Source organism: Sorex fumeus, unplaced genomic scaffold, assembly GCF_029834395.1.
Source record: "Sorex fumeus unplaced genomic scaffold, SorFum_2.1 ptg000081l, whole genome shotgun sequence".
NCBI lineage: Eukaryota > Metazoa > Chordata > Mammalia > Eulipotyphla > Soricidae > Sorex > Sorex fumeus.
This window is the reverse complement of record NW_026606138.1, coordinates 17757275-17774388: the sequence shown is the minus strand read 5'-3', so window position 1 is coordinate 17774388 and position 17114 is coordinate 17757275. Positions and strand designations below refer to the sequence as shown.

General features: G+C 59.2%; 1 protein-coding gene across 1 annotated transcript; it reads left to right on the top strand.

The window, feature by feature from the left end:
* Nucleotides 1–6292: 6292 nt before the first annotated feature.
* LOC130038904 (CAP-Gly domain-containing linker protein 1-like) lies at nt 6293–16259 on the top strand (the record flags this gene model as incomplete). Its single annotated transcript, XM_056130701.1, is given in 9 exon segments — nt 6293–6377; nt 7113–7654; nt 8604–8728; nt 9695–9917; nt 13409–13583; nt 13586–13605; nt 13961–14064; nt 15136–15193; nt 15585–16259. Coding segments are annotated over 9 exon segments (2007 nt in total), but the record flags the coding sequence as incomplete, so codon positions are not given.
* Nucleotides 16260–17114: the final 855 nt, after the last annotated feature.

Here is a 17114-nt window from a genome sequence, read left to right as displayed (position 1 = left end):
CTTTTCTTTTTCTTTTTCGGAGAGTATCTTGCCTGCATGGCAAAGTCTGGCAAGCTACCCGTGACGTGTTCTATATGGCAAACACAGTAACAAGTCTCAAAATGGAGACGTTACTGGGCCCGCTTGAGCAAAATCGATGAACAATGGGAGGACAGTGACAGGGGTCACACTTGGCAATGCACAGGGGTTACTCCTGGTGCTGCACTCAGGAGTTACTCCTGGCGGTGCTCAGGAGGCCATATGGGATGCTGGGACTCGAACCTGGGTCTGCCCCGTGCAAGGCAATCACCTTCCCTGCTGTGATATCACTCCAGCCCCATCCTGGGCTCCTCTTGGCTTGTTGAAATGTCGGTATAGACGGCATGCACTTGCACGCGCCAGCAGGACAGACAGTGGGCCGCCCTGGGGCATGTTTCCTCGGGTGGCCCCATCCTGAGTTCAGTTCGGGCTGGCAGTGGCAGGAGGCGTCCCGCGGGCCAGGCCAGGGAAGCCGTGCGTGAAAAGCGTGAGCATCCTACGCTCGTGCACATCTAGTGACTCAAAGCCCAGTGCTCTCCCCTGACAGGAAGTCTCTGGAGTCTCACTTGGGTGTCCCCTCCCGTGCAGGTCATGTAAAGCTGCCACCCGAGAAATTCGCCGTCTTCTTCACCCTTCACCAGTACTCATTTTTCACCACCAAGAACCCCAATATACCCCACCTCCCACCCACCCAATGCCTATGAGGCAAATGATTTCTAACTAACTCTTTTCTACATTGATTACATTCATTATTTCGACAAAAGATGCACCATGATTGCTTAGAATTTACCCCCCAACAATCAGAATGGCTGAAATGGCATTGTGAAATACATTGTTTTCTATATAAGGTTCGGAGTTCCGGGGCTGGAGAGATAGCACAGCGGGTAGGGCGTTTGCCTTTCACGTGGCCAACCCGGGTTCGAGTCCCAGCATCCATACAGTCCCCTGAGCAATGCCAGGAGTAACTCCTGAGTGCAGAGCCAGGAGTAACCCCTGTGAGTGCAGAGCCAGGAATAACCCTTGTGCATCGCCAGGTGTGACCCAAAAAGCAAAAAAAAAAAAAAAAGGTTTGGAGTTCCTCTCCTCCAAGTTTCGCTCAGCAAGCAGAAGGAAAGCAAAGAGCTTGGGCCCAGTGGTTGATGCAGATTGCTGGGCCGGGCCGTTGATCAAGGGAGATTTGGGGATCTCTGGGACCCATCCTCGGGCCCAGTGCTCTCCGGGGCCCCTAGCTTGGTCGTGTCCTACGAGTTGGGGGCGAGCCTGGCCTTTGGGCTCGCGTTTTGTTTGGACGGGCAGGTGGGATGTTCAGGGTCCAGCTGCTGACACCTGATCCCGCCCTGGCCAGGTGGGAGGACGGAGATTGGCGGCTGGCCCCTGAGATGCCCAAGATAACCAGACAAGGAGATAACCAGAGTCAATCCCAGTCGAGTTGGGTTATAGGCTGAGATGACGCACCGAGCCGCTGAGGCAGATCCTGTCTGGAGACACTCGGGCACCTTGATCGCAGGCAGGCCTGACCTGGCGGGGGGCGGGGGCGAGTGGGCACCAACCTCGGTGTTTCCGTGGCTCGGAGCTTCCATGTCCTTCGGCTTGCTCTGCTGTAGTTTTGTTTTTGGGTCACACCTGGACGTGCTCCCGGGTCACTCTTGGCTCTGCACTCAGGACTTACTCCTGGAGGTGCTCGGGGGTCCCTATGGGATGCCAGGATTGAACCCGAGTCAGTTGTGTGCAAGGCAAATGCCCTCCCCGCTGTACTAGACTTCTGGCCCCAAGGCCCAAAACTTAAAGAAAAATCCTTGCTGGGGTTTCCCCGTCCCTGGCGTCCTGTCAGCCTCGTGGGTCTGCACACGGCTTGTGCGACTGCCTCGAGTGGCCAGTGACAAGGGCGCCCGCGTGTCCTCCTGCTCCCCAGGGCTGCTCTCTGCCCGGTGCTCCTGGCCCTGCAGCCCTCAACTCCTGCCCTGTGTTCACTCCTCCTTTCTGTGGTGTCCCCCTCCTCTCTCGGTGGCCCTGGCCCTGGGGTCACCCCCCTTCCTGCGTGGTGCTGGGACAGCAGAGCTGCCGGGTTTGTGCCGGCTTTGTGCCAGGTGCACGGTTGACCCCGGGGGCTTGGATTCAGGACCTCCTGCTTGTGAGGCAGTGCTCAAAACCCCCTCTTGTACATTCCTCCCCTCCAAGCTGAAGGAACGGACTTGACCCACGTTCAGGCTCACACTTCTGCTTCCTGCCGAATCACTGCCGGCCGCTAGCAGGCCAGGACCCGTGTGCCACGCCTGTGTGAAGCAGGGACGTTCCAGGGCGTGAGCCTGCTAGCGTCTTTGTCATGGACACACGTGGTCCCATCACAGGATTTAGGGTCAGGGTCCAAACACAGGAGCATGGGGGTGGGGGGGTGGGGGCTTGTTCAGGCCGGAGACTCTACTAGGCTCACACACAGCATTGAGTGCTCAAGTCTCAGGGAGACAGTGAGGCTCAAACACATTTTCTTTTGCGCTGTTTTTTTCTCTTTTTTTTTTTTTTTGGCTTTTTGGGTCACACTCAGTGATGCTCAGTGTTGCCTACTGACCAAGTAAAAGAATGCTTGATTTTTCATTCCCCCTTTGTCCTGCTCAAAGCTGGGCAACTTCCCAGTACAGGAGGTTTCAGTTTGGGGAAAATGCACCCTCGTAAATGATTTGTAAATGGTGTATGAGGAACAGCACAATCTTTGCAGTTATGTCAAAGCTATATCAAAGCAGGTCGTTCTGACCAATAGCATTATGCCGAAAGGGTCACCAGGTGGCTGACCAACAGTGCATGGCTCTGCTCATTGTCCCATCCACTTTCCCACGTCCCATCCCCTTTCCTTCTTTTGGGTGGGCTGTGGAAACATACTTAAGTCTGTACTTATGCTCTGAATAAACGCACGCATTCATGCCATCTCCTGAATGACGAACCCTGTGTGACTTGAGTGCTGACTTCACCCTGACGGCCCTCTCCTGGCTCTGCCCCGCAGCGCCGTACGTGGCACTCAGGAATTACTCCTGGCAGTGCTCAGGACTGGTGATCGAATCTTGGTCAGCCGTGAGCAAGGCAAACCCCTCCCCACTGTGCTCTCACTCCAGCCTCTCCTTTTGCATCTTTTTGTGTTTTTTCAGAATTGATTAATTTCTAAGTAGCGTTTGCTGGCCCTGACGTTATCTGCAGAGTCCCTTGTTGCACACTGTGTTTCGTGGGCACCTTGACATGAAGACTTGGCGCTTGCCTGCTGCATGGCTGACCCCATAGGTACCCTGAGCATCGCCAGGAGTGATTCCCGAGTGCAGACCCAGGAGTAACCCTGAGCACTGCCGAGTGTCCCAAAAAACAAAAGGAAAGAAAGAAAATAGGTATCCTTGCCCGGAAGGGTAGCCCAGGGCCAAGGAGCCTGCCTTGCCTGTGGCTGACCCCACCCCACCCTGTACGTCCCTTCCCACCCAGGTCCTGCCAGGATGAGCTCCCATGACTGGATCAGAGTCAGCCCTGAGCACCGTCAGATGTCCCGTCCTCAGCCCCCAGGTTAGGTCACTCTGCCCTCCCCACCTCCCCCCCACTCCCCGGTTCCAGCTCACTCATCCTCGAGGGGACCCGCACTCATTCAGCTTGTGCTCCCATCCGGAGCAGGCCAGGCCATACTCCTCTGTACAGCTCTCAGGCCTTAGTGGGCTGGGCCACTCCCTGGCCACGGTGCGGCCGGTGTTGCTCACAGCACTGGGGTCACAGAGAGCAGGGCTGTCAGGGTCAAACTCAGGGCCTCTGCCCTGTCGCTCTGCCCCCCCGCCCGCCCCCCCCCCCCCCCCCCGGCTCACAGATTTCCTGGCCCGGCTCCTGAGGAGGGCCCTGGGCAGGGTCACTGGGTCCAGGTCCCACTCGGGGGATGCTGAATGACCTCAGTTGGAGATCTGTAACTGACAAACATTTGTCAAAAGTTTTCTGAAACCACTTTCACAGGGCCCGGGGATCCAGAACTGGGCCCCGCAGGGACCAGAGGCTCGTTGGCCATGTAGTGCTGACGTCTGCCGGGCAGCCCTCCGGAGCCTCAGCCAGACACTGACATCACGAAGGGTGGCACCTGCCCCTTTAAGAATGGCCCATGATGCCCTCCTCCTTGCTGAATTCTAGTTCTACCTCAGAAAATTCTAGACTCCAACTGCCATTTTCAGTCTCCACGAGACTGGCACGAGCCTGTTTGGCAGAGCTCAGTACTGAAGCTGCGAGTGCAGTGTGACACAGGTGAATCTGAGTCTCTGGGCTTTCTGCCCGCGTGCGGGCGGCTTTTTTCTCTAACAGTTCTTTAGTGTATGATAGTTTTTAATCTTTAGTTAGTTTAAGTTTTTTTACTAGTTATATATATATTTTTGGGTGGGGTGGGGGCGGGGTGGGGTGGGGTGGCCATACCTGGCTGTGCCCAGGGGTGACCTGGCCGGCTAACGTCCCTGTGCTGACGGAGATCGAGCCCAGGACAACTGGATATAAGGCAAGTGCCCTCCCCACTGTCCTGCCTCTCTGCCCCTTGCGGACTTCTCTATTGAAATATGGAATGACTCTGAAGTCAGTGGGCCCTCATGGGGGGCTGATGAGAAGCACAGGAGAAGATATCACTCCCCCGGGACTGGCTGGAGCGCTGGCACTGCTGAGTGCAATGAGCCCCGCCAGCCCCATGACGCCCACTAGGCCTTCCCGGGGTCTTGGGCCGGAGTGAGGGGTTGCCCTTTTCAGGGAAAGGGAGTCGATCCTCGACCTCCTCAGGCCCCCGGGCCTTTGTCCTCCTCGCAGAAAAGCATTTCAGGAGATGAGCATGAAGCAGAAACATTTTATTTGGAGGCCTTTAGGAAGGGGAAGGAGGGAGGGAGTAACACGCTCGAGAGAGAGTGCGGCTTCTCCAGAGGTGCAGAAAGCCACTGAACATGTTATGTTGCTAGGTTGCATTCGGTCTGAAAGTCCACACCTCAGGAGGGGAGAAGCCCGTGACACGACCAACCTCGTAGGCAAGAGCAGTACCAGGGCTCGGGCACACATGAACGCCCTCCCTTGGTTCAAGGTGGCTAATCTAGGGTTTTCCCCAGGCTGCCCCTGGTGGGAGTTTCTAGCTACCTAGAGTCCGTTGCTAGGGTGGTTGCCAACGGGGTAGAGTTGAGTGGTCCATGGTCCTCTTAGAAATTCCTTTCCTGCCCTTTGTTCCTATTCCCTCGGGGGGTCCAGCCTGCTCTGAGCCTCATAATGTGGTTTAATTTTGACAAGACCTTGGATCCCGTGCACCCAGGTAGTATTTTGGTGGCCATGAAGCTTTTGTTGACTTTCTCGGAGTTCCATCGCCATGGGGACGCTTCCCCCATCTACCTGTCTGCCTCAGTTCTGTGGGTTAAGAAATGGAGTTAATACTGGCTTGTGGTTATCCAACCTGGGCAGCGTCACAAGGAATGAAGGAAATGCCGAAAACTCCTTCGCTCCCCTTTGGCGCAATTTTTTTTTTCTTTTTGGGTCACACCTGGTGATGCACAGTGTTTACTCCTGGGTCTGCACTCGGGAATCACTCCTGGCAGTGCTTAGAGGACCATATGGGATGCTGGGAATCGAACCTGGGTCGGTCGCGTGCAAGGCAAATGCCCTTCCCACTGTGCTATCGCTCTCCAGCCCCCCATGGCGCAGTCTTGCTGGGCCCTTTTCCCTGGCAGTTCTCAGCCCATAGAAAAAAGTGTGCCTGTTGCTTGCCTTAGCTTCTACGTGTAACCCCGGGCCTCTCACACACACACACATACGCACACACGCACACACAAGACCAGCCATCACTGCTGAGTCGCCTGCCGGCTCGTCAGTGTCTGGACGGGGAGGTGGTCAGTGACACTCGCGGTGCTCAGGGATGATTTCTGGCTCCTGAATGTGTTTGGTGGTGGGAGTGATGGCAGGGAGGGCGCGAGGGTCAGCTGCCCACAGGGCTAGTACCTGTCCCCTCTGCTCTCTGGCCCCGAATCGGCAGTTGTTTGTTTGTCTGTTTTGGATTGAGATTTTGTGCAGGAATGACACTTGGTGGGCTCAGGGGGCTATGCGGGAGACTGGGGGTCGCACTCGGGGTGGCGAGTGCCAGACTGGCAGCTCTCTGGGCTCCGGAAGCTGCTGTGGTCGCTCACCTGAGACAGACTCTCTCCTCTGCTCTTCAGAGATTTAGTCCTGAGAACGAGTGTGCCTCAGCAGGCCCCACAGTGGGCTCGATGGTCGGGGCCTGGTAGTGGCCGCGGCAGCGTCTGACCGCCTGACCATGAGTCTGCTGAGGCCCAGCGGGCTGAAGGCCCCCACCAAGATCCTCAAGCATGGGAGCTGGGCCCTGAAGGCACCCTCGGCCGGTAAGTGCGCGCAGCCCAGGACAACGGAGACTCATTCCCACCCGGGAACCCCATCCCGAGTCCTCGCCCGGGAAGGGCTCCCTGAGCTGTAGACACGTCCGTGGCTCTGGGGACAGCTCTCACACACGAGTGTCACGTTCTGTGAGTTTAGTGTCACGGCAACCGGTGACAGCTGAGGCGACCAACACGCTCCCTTCTAACTGCTAGCTCCCTTGCCCGGGCTTGGGGACAGGCTTAGGGAGGTGGACTCACCTGGACTAGAGGGCCTCATTGCCGGCCAAAGCCACAGTACAGTGGGGAGGGCAACTGGCACCCCATGTGACTCTCCACCCTCAACCTCACCCTGAGTAACCCTGAATGGAGAACCAGAAATAGACCCTGAGCATTGGCTGGGTTGCTCCCCGCCCAAAAGAAAAAGAAGATGGGCCAGTGGACACAGCAGAAATAAGACACTGGGTTCGAGCTTTCACCTGGCTTGGTCCGTAGTATCACGGGGTGTATCCAAAGATTTCCCCTGAGCTGCCCAAAGTATGACTGCGGCCTGGGATGCTGCGGTAGGTGAGCACGTCCGCTTAACGGCTGGCCTGGCCAGGCTTCGCCACAAGCAGCCCCCGTCATTGGCTGGGAGTAGCCACGAGCACTGCTGGGTGTCCCTCTCCCCCAACCACACTTTAACTGGACCTGCACAGGCCCTTCCTGTCCCTTCTGACCCTTCTGACCTTTCTGCTGTTCCAGCGGCTGCTCCCGTTGAGAAGACCGTGCCTGGGGAGAAAACCCCCAGCGCCCCCTCCTCGGAGATGCAGGAGGAGTTTGTGGGCGACTTCCAGGTCGGGGAACGAGTCTGGGTGAACGGGAACAAGCCTGGATTCATCCAGTTCCTCGGGGAGACCCAGTTTGCCCCTGGTCAGTGGGCCGGGATCGTCTTGGACGAGCCCATGGGCAAGAACGACGGCTCGGTGGCGGGTGTGCACTACTTCCAGTGCGAGCCGCTGAAGGGCATCTTCACCCGGCCGTCCAAGCTGAGTATGAGCTTGCAGGCCGACGATGAGACCAACGGCCAGCAGCCAGCGCCTGCCGCCTGGGCCACCCCGCCCCTGTCGGCCTCCCCGGCCCCTGCCGGCACCGCGAAGGTGCCCCAGTCCCCCTCGAAGGAGTCACCGGCCACCCCTCACATCAGCAGCCTGACCAGGACGGCCAGCGAGTCCATCTCCAACCTCTCTGAGGCCGGCTCCCTCAAGAAAGGGGAGCAGGAGCTGAAGCTCGGGGACCAGGTGCTGGTGAGTGCCGAGGGCAGCGGTCGCGGGTGGCTGTCCATTTGCCTGTCTGGTCCATCAACTCCTCCAGACTCGCGGTTTGGGGGGAAATACGAGCAGCCGGGACGCCTGGTCCTGCAGTTTCCAGCGTGATGGATGTGTGCGGGGATGCTGCCAGTTTTACCAGTTTAGCCAAAACAGGGTGGAGGGGTCATGCCGTGGGGAGGGGTCATGCTTTGCACGCCTCTGACCCGGGGTTTAAGTTTTGGTCCCATGTACAGTCCCCCAAGCACATCACGGAGTGATTCCTGAGCACCAAGCCAAGAGTAAGCCCTGAGCACTCTGACTGTGACTCAAAAACAAACCAATGAACAAAGCTGGAAATCGGTTCTATTTCTCTGGTTTTCGATGTTTTTGCTGGGGGCATCACAGGGAGGTCGCACACAAAGCCAGTGCCCTTCCCCCTGTGCTCCAGCCCTGTTTGTCAGCATTCCTGTCAGTGTCCAGCGCTGTGATTCTGTTTTACTCTGTGTGCCGGGAGCCAAGCGTCAAGCCAAGGCATAGTGAAGGAGAGCTGGAAGATCGAACTCTGCTAAGATACGAGAACAGTCATTTTCCTTTAGCTGGTTTCTGGCTTAATTGTTCTCCAGCGGTGGGGTTGCCAGTGCTCCGCTCCCACACCCAAGGGGCAGTGACCCCTCGCCACACCAGGTGGCTGGCCTGGGTCAGAGATTCCCGGGGGTGTGGTCAGCCAGGCCACCAGTGACAGCGAGTGGGTGTGAATGCCGCTGCCTTGCATGGACACTGAGCAGCGTCTGCTCACCCTGTAGGGGTTGCGGGGGGAAATGGCACTTTGACCTTTGGGGTTTCTTCAGGAAATCCCGACTCTGAAGCCAGAATGTTCGTTTGCGGGGGTGGGGGCGCTGTGCGCAGTCCAGGGTGCCTGACCCACGTCCCTCCATCCCTCTGGCAGGTGGGAGGCATGGAGGCCGGTGTGGTGCGCTTCCTCGGGGAGACGGACTTCGCCAAGGGGGATTGGTGCAGCGTAGAGCTGGACAAGCCACTGGGCAAGAACGATGGTGCCGTGGCCGGAACGAGGTGGGTCCCCCTGCCCCCCCAGACAGCCTGGGGCCATGCACGGTGCCCGGGAGGCGCTGAGGGGACTGCAGGCCACTTCACTTGGTTCTTAGGTGGGGCCACTTCCGGTGGCACTCGGGGACCCTGCAGGGATGTGGTGACAGCCTGGGGCTCCCACATGCAGCTGTGCTCGGGCTGCAGGAACCCCTCGGGCCTGCTGTCACCCTTCAGATGCAGGGGAGGCTGCTTGGAATTGCCCTTGGTTTGCGTGGTGGGGGTGGGCGGCGTGGGAGAGAGTGTGGGTGTGAATGTATGAGGGAGTGTGTATGTGAGCGTGTGAGTGTGGGGCTGTGAGTGTTGGTGGGGGCGTGGGCATGAGAGTGTTGGTGGGGGCGTGAGCGTGTTTGTGGGGGAATGAGAACGTGTCAGTGTTGGTTTGAGAGCGTGCAAGTGTTGGTTGGGGTGTGCGTGTGTGTGACTGTGGGGCTGTCGGTGTGTGGGAGTGTTGGCTGGGGTGTGAGTGTGTGTGGGTGTGGGAGTGTCGGTGGGGTGTGAGTGTGAGTGTGTGTTTGTTTGGGTGTGAGTATGAGTGTTTCTGGGGAGTGAGTGTGTGTGAGTGTGGGGCTGTGGACATGTAGGAGTGTCTGTTGGGGTGTGAGTGTGTGTGTTTGATGGGTGGGAGTGTGAGAGTATGGGAGTGTTGGTTGGGGGTGAGTGTGTTTGTTGGGCTGTGAGAGTGTGGAAGTGTGGGAGTGTTGGTTGGGGTGTGAGTGTAAGTGTGTGTTGGTTGTGGTGTTTATGTGTGGGAGTGTTGGTTGGGGTGTGTGTGTGAGTGTGTTTGTCGGGATGTGAGTGTGTGGGCATGTGGGGCTGTGGGAGCGTGTTCGTTTGTGGGGGTGTGAGACTGTGGGACTCAGTGGACTTCTGGGTCGGCGCTTGTGTCTCTTGCCGAAGGTGTTTTTGTCCCCCCCTCCTCGTTGTCCGCAGGTACTTCCAGTGTCAGCCCAAGTATGGCTTGTTTGCTCCCATTCACAAAGTCACCAAGATCGGCTTCCCGTCCACCACGCCGGCCAAGGTCAAGGTGGCCGCCGTGAGGCATGTGATGGCCACCACCCCCGCCAGCCTGAAGCGCAGCCCTTCGGCCTCCTCGCTCAGCTCCGTCAGCTCCGGGGCCTCATCCGTGAGCAGCAGGCCCGGCCGCACGGGACTAGTAAGCAGCCCCGCACCAATGCAGGGTGCTCGGGCCCCCACAGACTCCCACAGCCCCAGGGGCGAGAGGCAGAGCAGGAGCACGTGGGCTGAGCAGCTCCGGGTGGCAGGCGAGTGGCTTCCCAGCCACCACCGGTGACAAGAGCAGGGATGGGCCTTTCCTCCAGTGCTCAGGGCTCCTCTTTGGCCTCAGGCCGCCTTAGGGATGAAGTGGGGTAGCTGAAGGGTCAGAGCAGGGCCCAGAGACTCTGGGGAATGCTTGGCGCTTCGTCTTCTTCTTTGCTCTCTCCGTCTCTCCCTGCTCCCTCCTGTCCCTCTGCACCGCTGTCCACATGCAGAGTGGCCTGGACTTCTGTCCATTGCGGGGCCGCAATTCAAAGCTGGGGCCTCGTGGCTTCTCCCCTCACGTCTATCTGAGTCATAAACACTAAAGTGTGTCCGAATATGCAAGGGTATCCTGAGATATTGTCCACAGGGAAACGGGCCCATGATGGAGAGGGTGTCCCGGGGGGGCTGGCTTTGCTGGGGGCTGCGCTTCCTGCCGCCGGCTCTACTCTGTGCATTGACCCTCGATGCGGAAGAGGAGGGAGTGAGTGTGTGTGCAACGGAAGATACAAAACAGATGACACGGGAACAGGAGCCAGGAGGCCACGCGCCTTGGGCACAGGCCTGGGGCCAGTCCTGTCTTGCTCGACTACCACCAGGTTTCCCTGCCCCACCTACATCCTCACGCCCGACTCCTCCTTCCCTTCGCCTCACCATTTAGGAGGGGAGCAGACTCAGAAGCCCCTCTCCTTCCCTTGCGAGCCAGCCCATTTGTGGAATTTGGTTTTGTTTTTCTGCTTGACTGTGGGCCATACCCTACAGTGCTTCAAGGGGCCGTTTGCAGTGCTGGGCTTGTGCCAGGGCCTCCCACCTCCAAGCAAGACCCCTCTGCCTGAGCCGTATCTCCAGCCTCCCCCCGCTGTCTTGTTTTGTTCTCTTTTGGGGTCACACTTGGCAGAGCTCAGGGCTTTCTCCCACCTCTGTGCTCGGGATTATTCCTGGCGGGCCTCCGCGATTGAGCCTGGGCAGCACTGGGGCTTCGCTCTCCAGCTCTTTGGCCCCTGCCTTGCATATCTTTATGCAGGGTGGAGCTCACTCCTAAACTGAACATCACCGTTAGCGTCTATGACAGGAATATAGAAAGATTCTGTGTGACTTCACGGAAGTATACCTCGACAACATAATTCCATAAGTGCACACAAGCGTTCATACACACAGTCACTCATACATGTACACGTAGTGCATACCGTATATACACAGGCTTATGGGTATACACACACAGGCACATACATGCATAAACACAACGCGCACATGCACACAGGTGCGTGTAGACATGCCCACTGGAACATAAATGCACGCATACATACATGCACACAGGTCCGTGCGTGCCCTGTGGAGGCATCCCGGGTTCGTCTGTTGGCTGAGTTGCTCTTCTGAGGTACCAGGCTCCCACAGAGGGTCTGGCCTTGCTGGGATGGAGCCTGGGGCCTCACACACCACGCGCCGGGCAGAGGCTTTGGCATCAGCATCCTGAGTTCAGCTCGTGGCCCCGACCTTGCCCAGCCCCTCAGCGCGCGCCTCCCCCCAAGCCAGGGGTGCTGCTTTCTCCCTGCTCCGGCGCCTGAACCTCACAGTCTCGTCTCCATGGTTGGCTGAAAGAAGCCCATCGCTCCTGTGCTGGTTTCCTCAGGGAGCTGTCTCGGGCCCAGGAAGCACGTGAGTCTGGCCTGCCCCACCCGCTCAGGCCAGGAGGCTCAGGGAACACCGCCGCCCGCCTTTCCTAGTTTTTATTTTTGCTCTTTGGGGTTCACCTGGCAGTGCTCAGGGACTCCAGGCGTGGTGCTTGGGGGCTGCTCCCGGTGGAGGGGGGTTGAGCCCGGGTCTTGGTGTTAGACCCCCAAGGCTGCCAAGCTCTTCCCAGCCACCCCTTGAAATCCGAGTTGACTGCAGTTCCCGGGAGCACTGCACATGGCTGGCCCGAGAGCTCGTGTGCTCCTAGAAATTTTAGTTATTATTTTGTTTTGGAGCCACACCCAGGGGTGCTCAAGGCTTATTCCTGGCTCTCTGCTTGGGGGGTGGGGTCACTCCTGATGGTGCTGGATCTTGAACCTCTGCAAGCACCTTCCCCCACCCCCCCAACAGACTCTTTGGCCCTTGGGAAGGCATTTAATCGGACCAGATATACATTAAGTGTATCGGGAAATCACGGCCAGGTCCTTACGCACAGGCAAGGATGATCCTGCTCTCCGGACAGAACCAGTTGGCTCGAGAGCTCCCAGCAGGCAAAGCAGCAGAGGACAGACTGGGCCCTGTTGGGCCCGTCGGTCAGGAGGCGTTTGGCAGCAGCTCAGACGATACGGGGAAGCAGCAAGAGAACCTGCGGCTGGACCGCAGCAGGGCGATGGAACAGAGATGGCCGGGCAGAAGGAGCGGAAGTCCTGGCCACCCTTGCCGCAGCCCCTGCCACCGTGTGCCCGAAGAATGAACATCAGGTCCCGCCTTGTCCCCTCCTGCAGAGCCGTTGTGCAGAGAGGGATCTGGGTCTGCAGAGCGACCATGAGCGACCACGAGCCCAGGATAGAACGGACAGGACCCCCGGTCCCCGCAGCCCTTCAGCCCACTCCCCTCCCCTCCTCACTGTCTTTGCCTCTTCTCTCCTTCCCTTTGTGCTTGGTCTTTCCCTGAGCTGCCCTTGCTGTCCTGCTCGCTGGGCGTGAGCCCTCACACATTCTCACCCACCACTTTTTCCTTTTTTTTCCTGGACTTTGGCCATGCCCCAGCAATATTCAGGACTTACTCCGGACTCTGCACTCAGGAGTCACTCCTGGTGGGCTCGGGACCCTCTGGGGTGGGTACCTGTTATCCAGCTCGGGTCAGCGGCGTGCAAGGCCAGCGCCTTTCCCGCAACTTTATCATTCTAGCCTCTCATCCCCCATTTTCGAAGGCAGATGGCACAGGGGTCTTTTATAGGGTCACACCCAGTGACCCTCGGGGGCACGGCGCCATTCCCAGAGACACGAGTCTCTGGTTACTGCTATTCAGGCATGGGGCGGGTGCCCAGGAGAGCGAGGTGAGCTGGAAGGAAGAGGAAGAGAGAAGGGACAGGCTACCCTGGGAGACCCTGACGGACCTGCAAGGCTGAAGATGCTGGAGCTGGCCTCAAGCTCAAGCCAAGGGCTCATCCTTAAGGAAGCTCAGGCCAGAGCGGGCTGTGGAGGGGGCTGCCTCCGGCTCTGCAGAAGAGTCTCTGGATTCCCACGAGGCCCGAGGTCAGTGGAGCCCAGGTCCCGTCCAAGGATCTTCGGGAAGGTTTCATGACGTTTCTGCTGAGAGTCGCTGGCCCATATGCAAGGATGCAGCACTGCTCCATGTGCTTTGCCGAGGATCACCGCGTGCATGCCCGTGTCAGCCGCCCCCATCCCCTTCATGTCTCTTTTTCCTTTGTAGTTGCCAGAAACCTCCTCCCGCTACGCCCACAAGATCTCCAGCACCACCGCCCTCCAGGAGGCGCTGAAGGAGAAGCCGCAGCACATTGAGAAGCTGCTGGCTGAGCGGGACCTGGAGCGGGCGGAGGTGGCCATGGCCACAAGCCACGTGGGGGAGATAGAGCAGGAGCTGGCCCTGGCCGGTGCGGGCACGACCAGGTGACGTCTGTGCAGATAGCAGTGCCGGGGGCCGAGAGACGCCTGCGGTAGAGGCTGGGCGCGAGCTTGGTGCAGGCGGTGCAGGGGAAGGCAGTGGGTCCCTGTCTGCCGTCGTTGCGGTGGCGTCCGGCACGTGGTTTGATCGCATGCTCCTTCTACTCGCTCCGTGGGGGTATAGGGAGTGCCGAGTTGTCCGCGCCGGTGCTTTTGTGGTGCGGTTCCCCTCTGGCCTTCCAGAAACACCGCAGCTTAGGTGGGAGATACGTTCAGCTTGCCGCGGTGACAGGTGGCGGTGCCAGCCCACAGAGGGTTGTCGGGGGCAGGCGAGGCCACTCACGCGCCGTTGCCTCTACAGCACGTCCTGGAGCTGGAGGCCAAGAACGACGAGCTGCGGGCCATGCTGGAAGCGACCGACTGGGAGAAGGTGGAGCTGCTGAACCAGCTGGAGGAGGAGAAGAGGTGAGGCCATGTCCGGAGCTGGGGGCTCCCTCGGTGGGGCACTCCTGGCCTTCCAGGGCTGTGAGAACCAGAAACCAACGGGTGCCCAGTCCTGAGCGCGGCCTCACCGGGAGGGCTGGGGGGGGAGCTCAGTGGAACCCAGCCACCCCCGGCCCTCCCTGCTGTGTCCACGGGGCCTGGTATTCAGGAGGCCTGTGCTGGGTGGCAAGGAACTGTCCTAACCCAGTGGGGCCCTGTGGGAGTCCCTGTGGTTAAGTCCCAGGCGGGAGGAAACCCACAGTACCCATGGGGCACGACAGCAGACAGACAGGGCTCAGGCTAGGCTGCAGACAGACAGACACGGGGCTCAGGCTGGGCTGCAGACAGGCGGACGGGGGCTCAGGCCTGGCTGCAGACAGATGGACACGGGGTGCTAGCCGAGACCGCCTTTTCAGATGGGCTCCCGGCAGTGTGGTGCCCAGGGGCACTGCCAGTGCCTGGCTCAGCTCCTCAGCTCCACATGCCGACTCGACACGTCCCCTGAGAGCCCCTCTGCCCCACCCCGCCCCCGAGTCGTTGGCTGCTTCTCCCTTAGGGGCTCAGTTGTTGTCCCAATGTGGGGACAGGCGCTGGCTGCGAGGGACTGGCATGCACCGCGGGACAGTTTTTAACCACCTCTGTTAGCTGCAAGGCAGAAAGGGTTGATATGACACTGCACCTGGCGTTGGCTCGGCCTAGCTTCCTCCTGTAGCCTGTGGGTCCCACACAGTGTTCGAAGCTGAGGGGACTCGCTGACTTTCTTTTTTTTCTTTTTGGTCAACCCAGCGATGCTCAAGGGTTACTCCTGCCTCGGCACTCAGGAATTACTCCAGGCATTGCTCCGGGGTCCATAGTGGTATGCTGGGAATTGAACCCGGGTCGGCCACGTGCAAGACAAACGCCCTGCCTGCTGTACTCTCGCTCTGGCCCTCCCCGACTCTCTCAGCCCTCCTGTGTGTGGAGCCGGGGGCTGGGTCAGGCGCATCTACAAGATGGTGGCCCTCATGGGGGGCAGCAGTGACGCCCCTCACAACGTCTCCCTCTCCCCCACAGGAAAGTGGAAGACCTCCAGTTCCGAGTCGAGGAGGAGTCCATCACCAAAGGCGACCTGGAGGTAAAGCCCGGGCAGGTCCCGGAGGCTTGCAGGGTGCAGGCAAGGATGCGGGCCGGCCTGGCCGACCCCGCCGGGACCACTTCTGCTGGAGACTCCGAATCAGACAGGGATACCTGGGGTCATGCACCTGGCAGGGCCCGGCTGACACATCTCTGCTCCTTGGGGCTGGAGGCTGCTCTTGATGAGCGTTTTTCTCTCGTTCTGACAGTCGGGTCTATGCCTTTGCCTCAGCTTTGATTTTCAGTCGAGCAGCACAAATCAAATCCTTTAGAACCCCATTTTTTGGAAGCTTTTCCTTAAAACAAGAAGAAGCAAAGAGTCAGTTTGGAAAAGAAAAATTTCTATTTCTGCTTCTTTTCCTTCCTGTTTTAAGTTCATGGAAATTTTGTTTTCCCACCAGAAGGAGGTGAAGTCCCTGCAGGCGGCCTCTGAGAAGCTCGCCAAGGAGAACGAGTGCCTGAGGACCAAGCTGGACCATGCCAACAAGGAGAATGCGGACGTGATCGCCCTGAGGAAGTCCAAGCTGGAGACGGCCATCGCCCCGCACCAACAGGCCATGGGCGAGCCGAAGGCATCCGTGAGCCAGGGCGTGGGCGCCAAGGCGGCCGAGCTGGCCGAGCTCAAGATGCAGATCGAGAGGCTACAGTTCGAGTACCAGCAGGAGCTGGAGAGCCTGAAGGCCCACCAGGCGGCTGAGCGTGCAGCGCACGCCTCCGAGCTGCAGACGCTCAGGTCGCGGCTGTTCAGGACGGCCCAGGAGCAGAAGAACAGCCTGGAGGCCGCACGGGCCAAGCTCGAGCAGATCGAGGACCAGCACCTGGTGGAGATGGAGGACGCCCTGAACAAGCTGTAGGAGGCGGAGACAAAGGTAAAGCACCTGGAGGGGTTGCGGGCCGTGTGTAGTCAGCAAGCCCAGGCCCTGGCCAATGCCACGGCACAGCTGGAGGCCACCCAGCAGAAGCTCTTGCAGCTCGATGGGCTCTGGAAGGCCAGTTCCGAAGGTCAATTGGGAATGGAGAAGCTCAGGCAGCAGCTCCAGGTGGCTGAGCGGCAGATTCAGGAGTTAGAGAATGCAAAGCGGGCCGAGAGCTGCAGGTTGGTACTCGGGCGCCCTCGCCCACTTCCACGCTCGCTCCCTGCATGCTGTGTGTCAGTCTGCTCACCGCCGTTTTCCGGCTTGGTGCTGACAGGTCTCCCGGTCACGTCCCGTGTGGTTCCCTCTGAGGGGACTGAGAAGGTGTCGGCACGATTCGGGGGTTGTCATTGGTTCCCAGCATCCGGATGCCGTGCTAGCCTTGGCCCCGGCTAATTGGGCCCGTCTAGGGTCTTTCTGAAACAGAGAATTCTTCACGAGGCCAGTGAGAAAACAAGATAGGAGCCCCCAGAGCAAACTCTGCCCCCACCCCTTGGGCCCGCTGCATACTCGCCGAGTACGCCCAGACACTTGGACACGAGTCAGGCCGCGAGGGTCTTTCCCTGACCTTGCTGACCACCTGCTCGTGTGACGGGCTTTGCCCTCCTCTCCCCGGGGCGCCTCAGTTCCCAGCTAGTGCTTGATGCCTCTGAGCCTCTGAGCTCCCTCAGGGCTGGTAACGTGGCCCATCTTGGTATTTCTCATTGCCAGCCCCTCCCTCCCTGCAGCAAAAGCCCCCACCCAGCCCTGCAGAGATTTCATCCCTTTCAGCCTCTAAGGGGTGCTTGGGCCTAGTCTGCCTTCCAGCATGGCCCCCTGCTGGCCACGGGCATGGACTCTCATGGTAGCCCTGACCCTGGGGAAGGACGAGACAGTGAGATCTGGGCCAAGCCGAGGAAGCTGCAGTTCTCACCAAGGACCCTCGAGAAATGCCCTTTTCCTCCTATAGGATTGTCGTGGCAGGGACGGTCCCTCACCCCCAGCGCCCCCCGCGCTGGGCACTTT